Below are 15,305 nucleotides of genomic sequence, written 5' to 3'. Positions count from 1 at the left end.
AAAAAAAAAAAAAAAGAAAAAAATCACCTGTAATCTCACTACTGAGTGATCATCACTGGGAATATTTTGGGATCTATTTTTTTCTAGACTGCTTTCTATTTTAGGAAAAGGGGATTCTGAGCCACATCAAATCTGCATTTTTAAACAATCAGAGCTGTATGTTACGAATAGCTTTTCACTTTACATACGCTTGTGCCCCATCATTCTGCAGAGCTGCTCTGTTTTAATGTCCAGGTCTAATGATCTATTTTTTCTCATACTGTTAGATACTTGCTTTTACTTTTTCCCCATGGTAAATGATAAGTAAATATTTAAAATACTTTGTGTCTCTTTCTCCTGAAACTTCCAGTGCTTTTAATCCCCCTTACTCTGGATTATTGTGTCATGTATTTGATCTTGCATTTTTGCATGTTTATGCTATCCTGGTTCAAACTTGTCTTTTTCTGAGGATAGAGATTGTGGCTTTTGGTATAATGGCAGGAAGAACCCAGAGGGATTGTACCCTTGTCAGCAGGCTCTAGATGGTGGCTTCTGAGAATAAGTCCACTTTTTTGCTAGCAAAACAAGTGTTCATGTTCTGATGCTAAGTGAAATAGACTTTAGAGTGCATCTGTAAGAAGATTGGAAATTAGTGAATCAACCCCTCATATGGTGTAGGGTCAGGCAGTAAAACGACAAACAATTTGATTTGTTTATAGGGTGATCAGTTTGAAGACTTCTGTTTATTTTTTGCAATAACATAACATTTAAAAAGTGGATATAATACATACTGTGGAATATTATTCAGCCTTAAGAAGGAAGGACATTCTGACCCATTTTATGATATAGGTGAGCCTTGAGAATATTTTGCTGAGTGAAATGAGCGAGACAAAGGGCAAATGTCTGTTTCTTCTTATATCCTGTATCCAGAGGTCAAGTTCATAGAGACATATGCAAAAGCCAAGAGAGTGGCTATAACGTCAGAAGGGCAGGGGCAGGTAATTCCCAGGGGCTGCAGAGGCCGGGGTAGGGGAGAGGGATTGGGGAGTTATTGTTTAATGTTTGTGAATGTATTGTTTAATTTCAGTTTGTGAAGATGAAAAGATTCTATAGATAAATGATGATGATGGCTCAATAACAATATAAATATACTTAAGACTGGTTAAAAATTTTATCTTATGTGTATTTTATCACAATTTAAGAAATGAATATAGCATAAAAAATACATTAGCTTACAGACAAGTAATTTAAAAAAAAGGTAAGTCTGGCTGTGGTGGCTCATGCCTGTAATGCCAATACTTTGGGAGTCTGAGATGGAAGGATCACTTGAGGCCAGGAGTTGGAGACCAGCCCGAGCAACACAGTGAGGCCCCATCTTTTAAAAAAAATTAAAAAAAATTAGCTGAGGGTGGTGGCATGTGCCTATAGTCCCAGGAGGCTGAGGCAGGAGGATCGCTTGAGTCCAGGAGTTGGAGGCTGCAGTGAGCTATTATAATGTCATTGGACTTAAGCCCAGGGGATAGAGCAAAATACTGCCTCAAGAAAAAAAATTTAAAAAAGATTGAAACAACTACCCTTTGTGTATTTTAAGTGATTCAGCCCATAACAAGAGCCTTTGTGAAAGTAATGATTTGTTTAGTTGGTGCCCTATTTGATGATGGTGTTGGCTCTTGCTAAATCTGTGGGTTCAGCATCTGTAGGGAGCGAGTCCAGATGCCACCGGTATCTACATTCACGTTGTTGATACGAAGAGACACGAGGAACCTCACAGAAACATTTTCACTCTGGTTTTCTGACTAGTTTGCGTGTGAACCTGGACATGGGCAAGATTGTATACAGCTGGGTGATTCGAAGGGATTCAAAAATCCCCGGGACTGTGGTTCGTTCCAGCACGATTCCCGAGCAGCTGGGCAGGATTTCTTACTTACTCACAGACAAGACAGGTGAGCTGCTTCCTGGGGCCTCTTAGGATTCTGGATGGGAGAAGATGCCCAAAACTCTTGGATTCTCTCTCTGGACAAATGAGGGATGCATGCTGTTCGTTTTCTTTTTTGATGAAGACTGATTGTTTGGTGATGGGCTGATAATAAGAGCAGCATTCTCTTATATAGGACTGTGTGCAAAGCACTGTCCTGGGGTGTTCCTATGCAGCCCCTCATCCAGTCCCCACCCTAACCTTGCAGGTGAGGAAATGTGACACAGAGAGCAAAAGGGACTCATCACCGGCATGCTGGGGCCAAAGCAGCCTTTAACTCAGGCAGCCTGGCCTTGAGTCCTGATCTCACACCCACACCCGACACTACTGCACAATTTAACCATCTGTCTGCTCAGCTGTGAGGTTATCCCAGCGCTGAAGGGCAAGGCGTGGGAGCAGGGAGACCTGTTTCAGCTTCAGCTGTACTATTCAGTGGCCGTGAGGAGAAAGGATGCTATTGCAGAGATCCCGGCTGGCTCACCAAGTCAGAGCAAATCCAGGTTTCTGGAAGGAGAAGAGCTGATGGAAGGAGAGGAATTTCTGGAAGGAGAGAAGAGATGCAGGACAAGGCAGCATCAGGCCCCGGGACAGTCTCTGTAGGGCCCTGGCCACTGGTTGTGTCTTCCTGCTCAATTTGTAGATTCTTTCTAGATAGAATTTTATTGGCTTAGCATATGTCACGTGGCACCCTCTTGGCCAATGGTTTGAGTCAGATGCCCTGATTGACAGTTCTGTTGGGCTGCCCTTGGGAATAGGCCTGGTCATTTCACCTTGGAAACCTAGGATGTCATTTCTGAAAGGGGAATAAGATTCTAGGCAGGTGAGACCCCGCCCCGTCTCCCCCAGCAGGGGCAGGACCCACTCAAATGTGTAAACTCTCTTAACATGGCAGCTGTCCTTCCTGTTAAGGACAATTAATGCCCTGGGCTGTGGGCACGTGGCTCATCTGTCCTGTGTTTCAGGCACTCTGACCCAGAACGAGATGGTTTTCAAACGGCTCCATCTGGGAACGGTAGCCTATGGCCTCGACTCCATGGACGAAGTTCAGAGCCACATCTTCAGCATCTACACCCAGGTGAGGGCTTCTGTATCAATGCCCTAAAGAATTCTACATTTTTTTAAGACCTGTATTGAGATATAATTCATAACTCCATTGAGTCACCCACTAAGGTGGGCAGTTGCTCGGTTTTCAGTGTATACAGAGTTGTGAAACCATCACCACAGTTTTACATTCACTACTCCAAAGAGAAGCTCATTAGCTTTCAGCAGTCTCTGCCCCTTCCCCCATGCACCTCTGTTCCAAAGCCCTGGAGCCACTAACTGTGTTTTGAATAAAATTGCAGCTGGGTTTCTTCCCATCATCCTTATCTCCAGGGTTAATCTGCACTACTGAAGTGCAACTACACGGGCACTGGGAAGCACCTGACAGAAAATGATTTGTCTATTAACCGGTTCCAGAAGGAACCTCATGGTTGGTTATACTTCAAGTTTGTGAATGTGTTTATTTTTCCTTTTTCCCTGGCTGCGAGCCAGAACGGCAGTAATGAATGGTCCACGTGTGAACTAATCATGATGTTACTGATTAACTTGAATGTCTCATCTGCATTCGGGCCAGCAATCATGAGGAAGGAATTAACGCGCAGAGATGACTTACTACGTATTGGCTCAGTCACTTTTCAGAGAAGGATAATACTGGCAAGTGTCCTAGTAATCCTAACAGAACGGTGGTTCTCCATCTCGGCTGCTCATCAGAATTCTGGTGATGATATTTCAAAACACAATAGGCCAAACACAAGAGACATTTATATAGGCCTGATGCCCCTAGAGATTCTGATTCATTAAGACTAGGGCAGGGCCTGGCTTCTGTCTTTTAAAGGTAAGATGAAACAGCCAACCCCCTTGGTCATTCTGAGGCACACCAGGGCTAGCGTGGACCACATGAGACCAGCTACATGTTAACTGCGTTTGGAGTCAACAGGAGAATAAGAGAGGCCATAGTTTTGCTTACATTTGTCAAAATGAACAAACAATTCCACAGGCAGAAAGCCAGTTAAAAAGGGGAAGGAAATATCTCTGTATAAAGGTGAAAGGCAGAATCCCTGAATGCCTGCTGAGTTGGTTATAGTCAACATTTAATTTTCTAGAATGTGGGCCAGGAGCACATCTAATTTTCAGACTGTCTCCTAAAAATTACAGAGCAGGGGGCCGCGTGGCAGCGGGGGTGGATTTTGAATGGAGTTAATTTGATCCACTTCGTGTCATCATCCATAACCGGCAGCGAAGCCCTTCTCATCCTGCCAGGTCGTAGGTAGGCATTATGCCTGGTCTCTACGTGGGCCCACGGCCCCTTTGCAAAGATGTGCTCTAGGGCTGTTAGAGGGGCTCCCCTATACGGGGATGAAAGGCCACACAGTCCCCTTTTCTTCCGTCTGTCTTGACCATCTTCCTTTGCATGGTAATTCCAGGTTGGCGTTTCCAGTGGGTGGTGCTGGGCCCCATTCTGTGTCTCCTTGGGTTCCTCTCCTACCCCACCCAGCTTCCATCACCCTGGAGATGCTGATGGCTCCGTGTCTGTCTGTTATGACCCCAACCTGGAGCTTTGGACTGTGAACACCTGCCCGCTTGGTGTCCCTTCTCACCTGGCATTGGTGTGTGTGGCTCATAAGGATTGTATCTGAGGATCCCTCTCAAGGTTCTTCCTTCCTCCCTTAAAACTGCTCCCTGTCCGAGCGCGTGCCGTGTCCATCCACCCCGTCATCTCCAGCCTCAGCCACTGCCCCTTCCATGGCACCTGCTCCCCCTGAATTGCCCTTGTGGCATTTTGTCTTCATCCCTTCTCACTCACTTGGCAGAATCAACCTTCTCCCTTGCCTTTCTCTGCAGAGCCTCATCGACGAGGGTCTGTACCATTCCCGCACCGTGGTTTCCCTGCTTCTTCCTGCTCTCCTCCCAAGCATGGGAGCACCCTGGCAGTGTCAGCTCCCTGGTGGGGTCCAGCTGGTGTTCCAGCCGTGGCCTGCGCCCCTCCCACTCCTGTGGTCACCCTCTGCTCCCGCTCACTCTAGCCTTTAGCACGGGGTGAGCTGCCTCATTTCTAAGGCCAGCCCCTTATGCCTTCCAGGCTGCTTCCGAGGGGCTGTCGTTTGACTGTCCTGCTTCCTGACACCCAGCGGAATATGTGTTTCCCTCTCAGACCCTTCCCAGGTGTGCTGACATGTTGATGACTATATTGGACAGCTTCATGGGGGTGGTGTGTACCCCCGGCAGGAGACACACCCTTCCCCATTTGGGTGGTATTTTTAAGAGCTCCTGGTATTTGCAGAAGCCATCCCATTTCAGGATATTTGTTATTTCAACTTTTATAGTTTGTTTTTTAGTTTAGCGCAGATAACACTCTTTGTAAAGCGTTAAATGGCAGAAAATGACATTTCTTACTATGAATTCTACTTCCTTAGGGGAAACTCATAAATTGTTGTACCCCTCCTGGTCTTGAGTCAAACATAGCAAAGGGTCACATGGGGTTAGGGCTCCTCCAGGCTGAGGCGAGTTCAGAATTGTGGTACAGACCCACAACGGTGAGGTTCTGTGCGTCTCTCTCTTTCTCCACGTCTGAAAATCCTACAGTAAGCACGTGCTGCCTTGTGATGAGACATGTGAAGGCTTTTCCACATTTTTTTTTTTATAACAGCCTTGAGTTCCAGACTTGCTTGAGGGAGAGTGAGACCCTGACTCATTAAAAAAAAAACTCAATCGGGCGCTGCTGCGAGCACCTGTAATCCCAGCGGCTTCCAGAGGCTAATGCAACAGGATGCCCACAGCCTGGGTCTGAGGTTGCAGTGAGCTATGACACTGCACTCTGCTCAGGGCATAGGGTAGGACTCTGTCTTAACAGTAACCAAAAAAAGCAAGAAAATTAAAAAATAAGCAAGGAAATAAAAAAAAAATAGCCTTGAGGTGTAATTTACATATAAGATGGAGCTGTGTTAAATGTACAGTTCAATGATTTTTAGTAAATTTACAAAGCTGAGGGAGCCTTCCAAGCTACCTCATCTCTTAGAATGTGCCCACCAGCCCAAGATCTCCTGTGTCCATGGCAATCACTCTTTCGGCCTTTAGAGCTTAATAATGAGATTTATAGCAGTGTATTTTCAAGTACAGTGTTTGGAACTCCTGGGCCAGACCATTTGCTCCAGAGCCAGAAGCTCCAGGAGTCATGCCCAGCACTGCAGTTTTAACAGGTGAATCAGGTGATTCCAAAGTACAGCAGAGTTTGGGAACAGCTTTTGGGAAGCTAAGATTCACTCTTCTCTTTCAGAACCTCGGTGTCTGTATCTGGGTTTTCCAAGGCAGAGCTTGCAAGATGGCCCAGGGAGCGTGGGAAGAAAAGATCAGAGCATCTATTTCCATTTCATTTTCATCTCTAAAATTAATGCCGGGTCTAAATCCTACTTACAGTATTGAGGTTGACCCAGGGAGCCCCACTTTCTACATCAGATCAGTGTTTGTTGGGTCTGGTCCTTGCAGTGTTTTGGAGAAGGAGCTGAAATTTGACAGTTATTTATTTTCGGAGTGTCCAAGTGTTGATTGCAGTTCATAAGCATCCAGGTGACTTGTTTTAAGGATGTTATTTAACTAAACCGACCTCATAAAGAGAGCAGGTGGTTTTAAGAGATTTTTGCAAGAAAACGGCAGATTATGAATACAAGGCCAAATACACGAGAAGAAAATGGCAAACACATGATGAGATAAAACCATTAACAGGCCAAGGAGATGTGAGGATTTTCCCTCTGGCTTATTTATTTATGGGTATCTTTTAAATTTTATTTTATTTTGGTGCCTTTTAAAAAATGCAATATAATTCAAACACCAATAGAATTTGCTCTTTAGGCTCGGCGCCTGTGGCTCAACCGGCTAAGGCGCCAGCCACGTACACCTAAGGTGGCGGGTTCGAATCCCCAGCCCGGACCCGCCAAACAACAATGACGTCTGAAACCAAAAAATAGCCGGGTGTTGTGGTGGGCGCCTGTGGTCCCAGCTACTTGGGAGGCGGAGGCAGGAGACTCGCTTGAGCCCAGGAGTTGGAGGTTGCTGTGAGCTGTAATGCCACGGTACTCTACCCAGGGGGATAGCTTGAGGCTCTGTCTCAAAAAAAAAAAAAAAAAAAAAAAAAAGAATTTGCTCTTTAAAAATTACACGATTATTTTTTTCTAGTATAGTCACAGACCCGTACAACCATTGCTGCTAATTTCACACCATTTTCATTACTCCAAAAGAAAGCCCACATTGCTTGAACCCTCACTCTCTTGCATCCCAGACCCTGGCAGCCACTAATCTACGTTCTGTTTCTGGATTTTCCTATTTTGGACATTTCATATTTATGGAATATGTAGCCTTTTATGTTTGGCCTTGTTCTCTTAGCATATTTTCATGGTTCTTTCAGGCTGTAGCGTATAGAAGTACTTTGTTCCCCGTCATAGCCAAATAACAGATAGGATGATTCAGTTTTCATTCATGTCAGTGATGGAGCTCAGGGTTAATGGTTCTGTATCAGAGCCTGGGAGGGTTGGGCATATGAGGAACTCCCCTAGCAAATTTGATGAGCTACCAGAAGAACTCAGTAATCAAGGAAAATCATATTCTAATGCAGTTAGTTTGAAAAGTCTAATGTAAAAAGTCCACGAGGGACAAAACGTTGACATTTTAAGTGAAAGCAGAATCTATCCCGGCACTAGCAGAGTTTGGCCTCAGGTTCTCACCCTAGTCCTGGGCCTGATTTATAGACTCAGTGGCTTAAATCAGGCTTCTCACCTTTATATCAGGGTTCTATTATTGACATATTAGGGGTGGATCGTTCTGTGTCGTGGGGGGCTGTCCTGTGCATGAAGGATGCTTAGCAGCATTCCGGGAGAGACCACTGAGTGCCCCACCCTCCACGTGACAACTAAAAATAATCTCCAGGTTTTACCAAACGAGGAGTTGAAAACTTGGGGCCTATGGATAAATTGAAATGTGTTGACCTTGTTGGCTGATGGCGTCCACTATTAAATAGTCAACTTGTACTTAATCAGCTGTAACTTCGTTGGTTTGTTTGGAAGTCATGGCTTGGAGCCTGTCTCTGTGGTGGTGGCCCTTTAAATTAGTCATCAACTTAGCACTGTTTTGGGGGGTGAGGCTATCATAACAGAAACTCCTGCTTTTTAATAGCGTATTTCTGTCACTAGCAGCCCATTTGTAATATCCATGAATATGATGAATGCCTAGATGGGGTGAAGTTTTAACTGCATTCAGAAAGAAAATTGGTATTCCTGGTGACTCACCATTTAATTTTTGTATTAATCTTTCCTGTAATATGGGCTGGAGTGCTTGTCGGGAACTGGCCCTGCTGTGGGTCATTAATGAGAAGCGCAAGTCTCTTTTTCACGAGTCTCGGTGTCTCCATTATTGGCTGGGATGCCGTGAATGATTCTGAGTCATTATGTATGAGACCCCCACCCCTGGTCCGAGGCCGGCCGTTGTGTGTGGAGGCCTTTGTTCCTCTCCTAGCGCTGACCTGGGCTTGGTTACAGAAGTCACTCCTGACCTCACGCTCTGCCCTCCCTCCCTCCATAAGAGGACCGGTGGTTTCTCCCCAGGGCAGAAAGAGTCATAACCTGCCTCTGTGGATGCCACATCTGTTTTTGTTTTCCCCTGGTATTTTTTAAGTAAGAAGAAATGTGTGTAGGTTAAAGGGCCTATGGGGAGGAGGTTAGAGATAAACACTGTACGAGGTGAAACTCTTCCATATGGGGACCATGGGGATGCTTGAGGACGGGGCTGGCACCAGGCGTCCCCCTCGCTAGGCCACTGGGGGTCTCAGCGCTTTAGTGACATACGTGGATTGCCACTTGGTGTGCGAATGAGCCTTTTATTTGACAACTGAGGGAGGCAGTTTTGGCACCAATGCTTATTCCCTGTCCTCCCTGAAACAGCTTTTCGGGACAAGTGTTACTGTCAGAGAGAAATAAACAAATGTGGAGACAGTAAGTCCCTGGCCTGTGATGTTGGTCTGGGCTGTCATCCTTGTCCTCGGATTCACCATCACGTGATCTGTTGATCTCAGAGTGAGGTCTTTACAAAAATCTCAACTGTGTCCATGGTTCTCTGTTTTGTCTTAGGAATTGTTTTATTTGGAATGCACAATCCCATGGCTCTGTGTTGCTCACTTAGGAATATTAGTGGAAGTGTTTGACTCCTGTGGACGTGACACGGGGCCGCTTTGTAAAATTGGGGAGTTGGTGATGGATGCCCTTAGCTTGGGTTTTTTTTTTTTTTTTCATCCAAAGCCACTGTCACTAAAACTTGCTAACTGTAGCAATTACATTGTCAAAGGTCTTGGTATGGGCCCCGATGTTCAGTCATGATTTGGTCCAGGTGCTGAGGAATGCCGGAGAAAATGAAGACACAGGTTCACAGCTAGACCATAAATGACAGAACTCGAAAAAGAAGAGGTTCTTGATTTCGTCTCTCCCACAGAGAGAACCTTTCTGTCCATCTTCAGGTCTTCTTTATAATTTTTAATTCTTTATAATTAAAAGCACTTGGCAAATAATGATTCGTTTAGACCGGAGTTCTGATTCATTACTCTAATTATTGTTACCATGCAGTGCCCTTTGGCCTGGAAGTGAAACTCGTGTGCTCTTGACACCAGGGGTTAACAGAGCAGGAAGCCAGAGCCCCGTGTGTCCCTGCAGCAACCAGAATAATTTAGTAATTGTCTAATTACCTGAGGAGTCTAATGCCACTACTAAAAATAGTATTAAAAATTAAATGAAAGTCATTTTCTTGTTTCTCGTAACCCATCTGTTCCCTATTTTGGGCAACCGGGTGTCATGGGCATAAAATGCGGCTTACTCTAAAGGAGCAGATCGCTTGTCTTCTGTCGGATAAAAATGTTTTTAATGGAACATAGAATCCAGTAGCTCTCTAAACATTTCTAGCTGCAGGATTCAGTTAGCTGCGGAGGTAGTTAGACTATTAGAGGTCGTCCATCATCCAAATCTGTGATTTAAAATCTAGAACTGAAGTTGGTTCATTGGACATTTATTCTTGGAAATGAGGAAAAAAAAATCATCTGTCAATTCAGGACTGTCCACCACCAGCTCAGGAATATTCAGTTCTTAATTTATTTGTTAATTCAGCAATTATCTATTATATGCCAGGCACTGCCCCAGGGCACGGAATATAATGGTGAGTGACTCAAACAAGCTCTCTCTGTTTCTCTGTTCAGATGAGAGAAAGAATCAGCAGGTAAACTCGCCAAGTTTAGACAGTGAGGAGAGTGATACACGGGGTCACGTGGAAGTGTGGCTCGCAATGAGGAAGGCCAGTGGAGCAGCTCAAAATAGGGTTTCAGGGACGGTGATGGTTGTCTCGGGAGCTGGGCCATGTGCTCACGGGGTAGAGGAGGGGCAGGGGAACTGCTCCTTAGGCGAGAGCTGGGGTCTGAAGCCAGCATGGAAGGCAAAACGTGAACACGGGTAACATTCCTCTTCAAAGTCAACCTTAATTGCAGTGCTGGGAGTCCCACTAGCCAGGTCATCACCTGGCCTTGCTGGCCTGCCCTGGGCTGCTAGTTACTAGTGACTGTCCCCTCTGTAACAGGGTGACAGTTGAAGCAGTTACCTTCTATTGTAAACCAGGAAGGTTGTACATTTAAAACAGTGGTTCTAAACCCAGGAGAGTTTTGTCCCCGCCCCGGACATTTGGTGACATCTCTTATCACAACTGGGGGAGTCCTGCAGGCATCTATTCCAGGGGCTCTGCCAAACACCTGACAGTGTGCGGGACAGCCCTCACAGCAGAGAATGACCTGCCTCCAAGGCTGTAGTGGCCAGGAGGGGAAGCCCTGCCCCGACCTGCTGGGATCCCTTTACTGCAGTGAGGTCCCCGTCTTGGCGGAGGCCCCCAACAGTACCCCAGGGAAGGCAGAGTCACTGTGTTCACAGGTAGAATCACTCTCATTCATTGACTTGTAATCTTTTACTCTTTACTTCCCCCGCCCAAGCATCAGTGATCTGAATCCTGAAGATCACACGCCGTTTATCACAGTGTCTACAGGTGTACCTAGGAGTTACCTGGGAGATCAGCAGACGGAACATGTTCCTCCATGCTTCCCGGACCCTCCCTTTCTCTGATCACCTTCCCTACTATTTATTTCTCCTTTCTGCAGCAATCCCAGGACCCACCGGCTCAGAAGGGTCCCACGATTACCACCAAGGTCCGGCGGACCATGAGCAGCCGTGTGCACGAGGCGGTGAAGGCCATTGCACTCTGCCACAACGTGACTCCCGTGTACGAGTCCAATGGTGTGACTGACCAGGCGGAGGCCGAGAAGCAGTACGAGGACTCCTGCCGTGTGTACCAGGCGTCCAGCCCAGATGAGGTAAGCTGGGGACAGGTGCCAAGGTGATGCAGGGCTGCTAGGGAACAAGCGTTCAAATGCGAGAAGGAATTGCTCCTCCTCTGCGTGGTCATAGGCTTGAGATATACTCTGCATTGGTAAGAGGAGATGTTGCTTTGCAGCCTGAGCAAGAGCAGGATCCTGTCTCTACCAAAAATAGAAAAACCAGCCAGGCACTATGATGGGCACCTGTAGTCCCAGCTACTCAGGAGGCTGAGGCAAGAGGATTGCCTGAGCCCAAGAGTTTGAGGTTTCTTTGAGCTGGGGTGTCACAGCACTCTACCCAGGGTGACAGAGTGAGACTGTTGCTTTTTAACTCTGATGACCAGCACAAGGTCCCACTTAAACTCTACAAAATTTTTAAAAATTTTGTGATTTTAAATACATTTAAATTTTATAAATGTAAATAAAATTTAAACATAAAAATATAAGCAAAAGTTTTATTTAAATTTCATCTTAAATTTAAATTATTTAAATTCTGTACCATCTACCCATTTTAAGTGTACAGTTCAGTGGCCTTTTTAGTATAATTGCAGCGTTATATAACCACCACCGCAGTCAATTTTAGAATATTCTCATCATTCCAAAAGGAAAGGCTACACCATTTTTTTCCCCCGAGACCCATCTCTTTTTCTTCCCCCCCCCGGCCCTAAGCAAACACTATTCTTGAACTTTCTGTCTCTGTAGATCTGCCGTGATGTGCGTTCTGTACAACTGGAACCGTACAACCATTGGCCCTTGGTGCTGGGCCTCTTGTAATTAGCATAACGTTTTCAAGATTTTGTTCCTTTTTATGGCCGAATAATATTCCACTTATGAATATTCTCCAATTTGCTTATCCATTCAGCAGTTAATCTGTGTTGTTTTCATTCTTTGGCTGTTAATGGACGAGGCTGCTGTGAAGATTCGTGTATGAGTTTCCGAGTGGGTGTGCAGCTTTCCTTCTTTTGGGCGTGTACCTAGGAGCAAGTGGCAGGGGCGTCTGGTAACTGCTCTGTGGTTTGCCTTTTGAGGAACAGCTGTTTCCCAAGTGGCCTCACCAGTGAACGCTTCTGTCACAGCGGGTGAGGGATCTGCCTTCTCTTCATCTGTGCCAGGGCTTGTTATTACCTGTCCTTTATGATTCCGGACATCCTTGTGAGTATGAAGGGGTAGCTTTTGGTTTGGATTTGCATTTTTCTGACATCTAATAATGCTGAGCATTTTTTTTTATGTGCTTACTGGCCATTTGCATCATCTTCTTTGGGGAAATGTTTATCTATAACCTTTGCCCAGTTTTAACTGGGTTATTTGTGTTTTGTTGAGAGCCCGTCATATATTCGAGATACAGGTTCCTTATCAGATGTATAATTTGCAAATATTGTCTCCCGTTCTGAGGGTTATCGTCTTACTTTTTTGACGATGTCCTCTGAAGCACAAAAGGTTTTAATTTTGATGATGTCCAATAAACCGCATACTTAACTGTTTGTATGTAGGCATATTCTATTGCTAAAACCGAAAGGATTAGTTTGATGCTGTGTTGGAGAGCATGGGGCTGGTAGCACAGGCGGCTCTCGGTGTTTGTCTTAGAACAAGCTCCTGAGTGCTTTTCTGCTTAGATGGTTGTATCATAGGAATGTCCTCTGCACATGTGTAGATAGAGAACTGGCCCGGTGTGAAAATACAGCATGTCCCATACAGAGGGAATCGTAGCTAAATATACCTCAGCTTACAAAGTATTCATCACAAAATTTTACAAAGAGGCAGCAAACACACAGAGAATATTTTATAAATATTTCATAATGAATGATGAATCTGGTGTGGTGAGTCCATATTGAATGAGTATTTTCTCTTCTTCTTCCCTATTTTTTTTTTTTTTTTTTCAGTTTCAGAGAAACAGGGTCTTGCTATGTTGCCCAGGCTGTCCTCAAACTCCTGGGCTCACGTGATCCTCCCACGTAGCTGGGTCTACAAGGCTCATACCACCACATCTGGCTGCAATGAGTATTTTTTTTTTTTTTGAGACAGAGCCTCAAGCTGTCCCCCTGGGTAGAGTGCCCTGGCATTACAGCTCACAGCAACCTCCAACTCCTGGGCTCAAGCGAGTCTCTTGCCTCCACCTCCCAAGTAGCTGGGACCACAGGCGCCCGCCACAACGCCCGGCTATTTTTTTTTGGTTGCAGCCGTCGTTGTTTGGCGGGTCTGGCCTGGGGATTCGAACCCGCCACCTTAGGTGTACGTGGCTGGTGCCTTAGCCGGTTGAGCTATAGGCGCCGAGCCTGCAATGAGTATTTTTAAGGGTCATGATAACAGTTACCAGAGTTCTTCCCAGAATTTTTCTTTTTACTCTTCTCCCTATGTTTTGATGATTTCCAGTTATTTTTTTGTTCATTTTGGGAAGAAGGGGGATTCTCTGAGTGAGTGAACTGTTTTGAAGACGGGACTAAAATGGAAGTATTCAGTACTCAGCCCGTGACTGAGGGTGGCTGTGGGACGGCACAATGAGAATCTTTACCAAAGGTTCACCATGAAAGGGCACTTGAATGTCACCTTCCCTGTCCTGCTGCTTCTCCTTTCTTGGGGCAGTGGAATTTGTCGTCTGGGTGGCTTTTCCTTCCAGTCAGCTGGGTATTGGTGGAACAGTTCAAGCTGTAAAACCCAGTTGTCTGTGACGGTTCACATTGGAGCCAGGCTTTGCAGGAGTGAAGAATGTCGCACCCCCTGGTCGTTTTCCGAGATGGGACTTGTGTGCAGAAAGAGAGTGGGAAAGAAGGGTGGTTTGGACGATCCTGCTGACTTCTCGTCTCATACTGCGCTGTTGGCAGCTGAAAACTTTCCAGGTTTATCATCATTCCCTTTTAGTCTTGGGGTCTTGCTTTTCCCGTAGGAATGGGCGTAAGAAGGAGCATACCATGCCGTGGAATGACAGGTGTGAGTAGCTGTAGATCCTGACAGTAAACTGGTAACTTGTGGGTATTTGATGGCATGCAAATTTGGGCAAGTTTTGGATATTGACCGAAAGCACTTCTGCCTGGGGCTCCAGCCGGCCTTTGCATTTCTGAAGGCCTTGAGTGCCTGTCCCCTACAGCTCTGTTTCCACCGAGCTTTGATAGGTTTGTTTTAGGCCTGTGCAAAGATTTTCTGTGAGGATAAATCTTTCGTGGAATGCCCTGTGCTTCTCGCCTCCTCCTCTTAAAGTACATAGTGTTTTATCTCTTCTGTCCGTTAATTACACTTGGAATCAGATTTGTTTTGTTTTTCTAAGATTCTGAGACAGGACTGAATAAAGAAAAAAGATATATTTGCCTTGGGTGTCTTTTTTTTTTGGAGACAGAATCACACTCTGCCATGCTGGCTAGAGTGCTGTGGTATCATCGTACCTCTCAGCAACCTCAAACTCTTGAACTCTGGTGATCTTTCTGCTCAGGCTGGTCTTGAACTCCTGAGCTCAAGTGATCCTCCTGCCTTGTCCTCTCAGAGTGCTAGAATTACAGGGGTGAACCACTGGCCCGGCTACTTTGGGGGTCTTCACAGAGGCTAGTGCTACCTTGGTGCTCTTTTTTTTTTTATTTTGAGTCTCACTCTGTTGCCCTGGGTACAGTGCTGTGGCATCATAGCTCACAACAACCTCAAACTCTTAGGCTTAAGCGATTCTCTTGCCTCAGCCTCCCGAGGAGCTGGGACTACAGGTGCCCACCACAACACCCACCTATTTTTTTAGAGACAGTCTCAGTCTTGCTCAGGTTCTTCTTGAACTCCTGAGCTCAAGCAATCCGCCTGCCTCGGCCTCCCAAAGTGCTGGGATTATAGGCATGAGCCACCACCCGGCCTATCTTTTTTTTTTCCTTTACAACTTTATTATTTTTTATTGCAGTTACTTTATGTCTATACATAGAACATGTGAAAACATACATGAGAAAAAAGTAAACCATA

At 45.6% G+C, this 15,305-nt stretch overlaps 1 protein-coding gene across 1 annotated transcript in view; it reads left to right on the top strand.

The window, feature by feature from the left end:
• The window catches only part of ATP9A (ATPase phospholipid transporting 9A (putative)), a 118,323-nt gene that overhangs the window by 61,463 nt on the left and 41,555 nt on the right, over positions 1–15,305 (top strand). Inside the window, exons 12-14 of the mRNA XM_003787704.3 lie at positions 1,780–1,922; positions 2,917–3,029; positions 11,163–11,375. Coding sequence (XP_003787752.1) covers positions 1,780–1,922; positions 2,917–3,029; positions 11,163–11,375 — 469 coding nt within the window. The remainder of the gene's footprint in view (positions 1–1,779; positions 1,923–2,916; positions 3,030–11,162; positions 11,376–15,305) is intronic.

Source organism: Otolemur garnettii, unplaced genomic scaffold (genome assembly GCF_000181295.1).
Source record: "Otolemur garnettii isolate 467f Iridium unplaced genomic scaffold, OtoGar3 scaffold00023, whole genome shotgun sequence".
Classification (NCBI taxonomy): Eukaryota; Metazoa; Chordata; class Mammalia; order Primates; family Galagidae; genus Otolemur; species Otolemur garnettii.
Note: the sequence above shows the minus strand (reverse complement) of the source record. Positions and strands in the feature narration are given on the sequence as shown.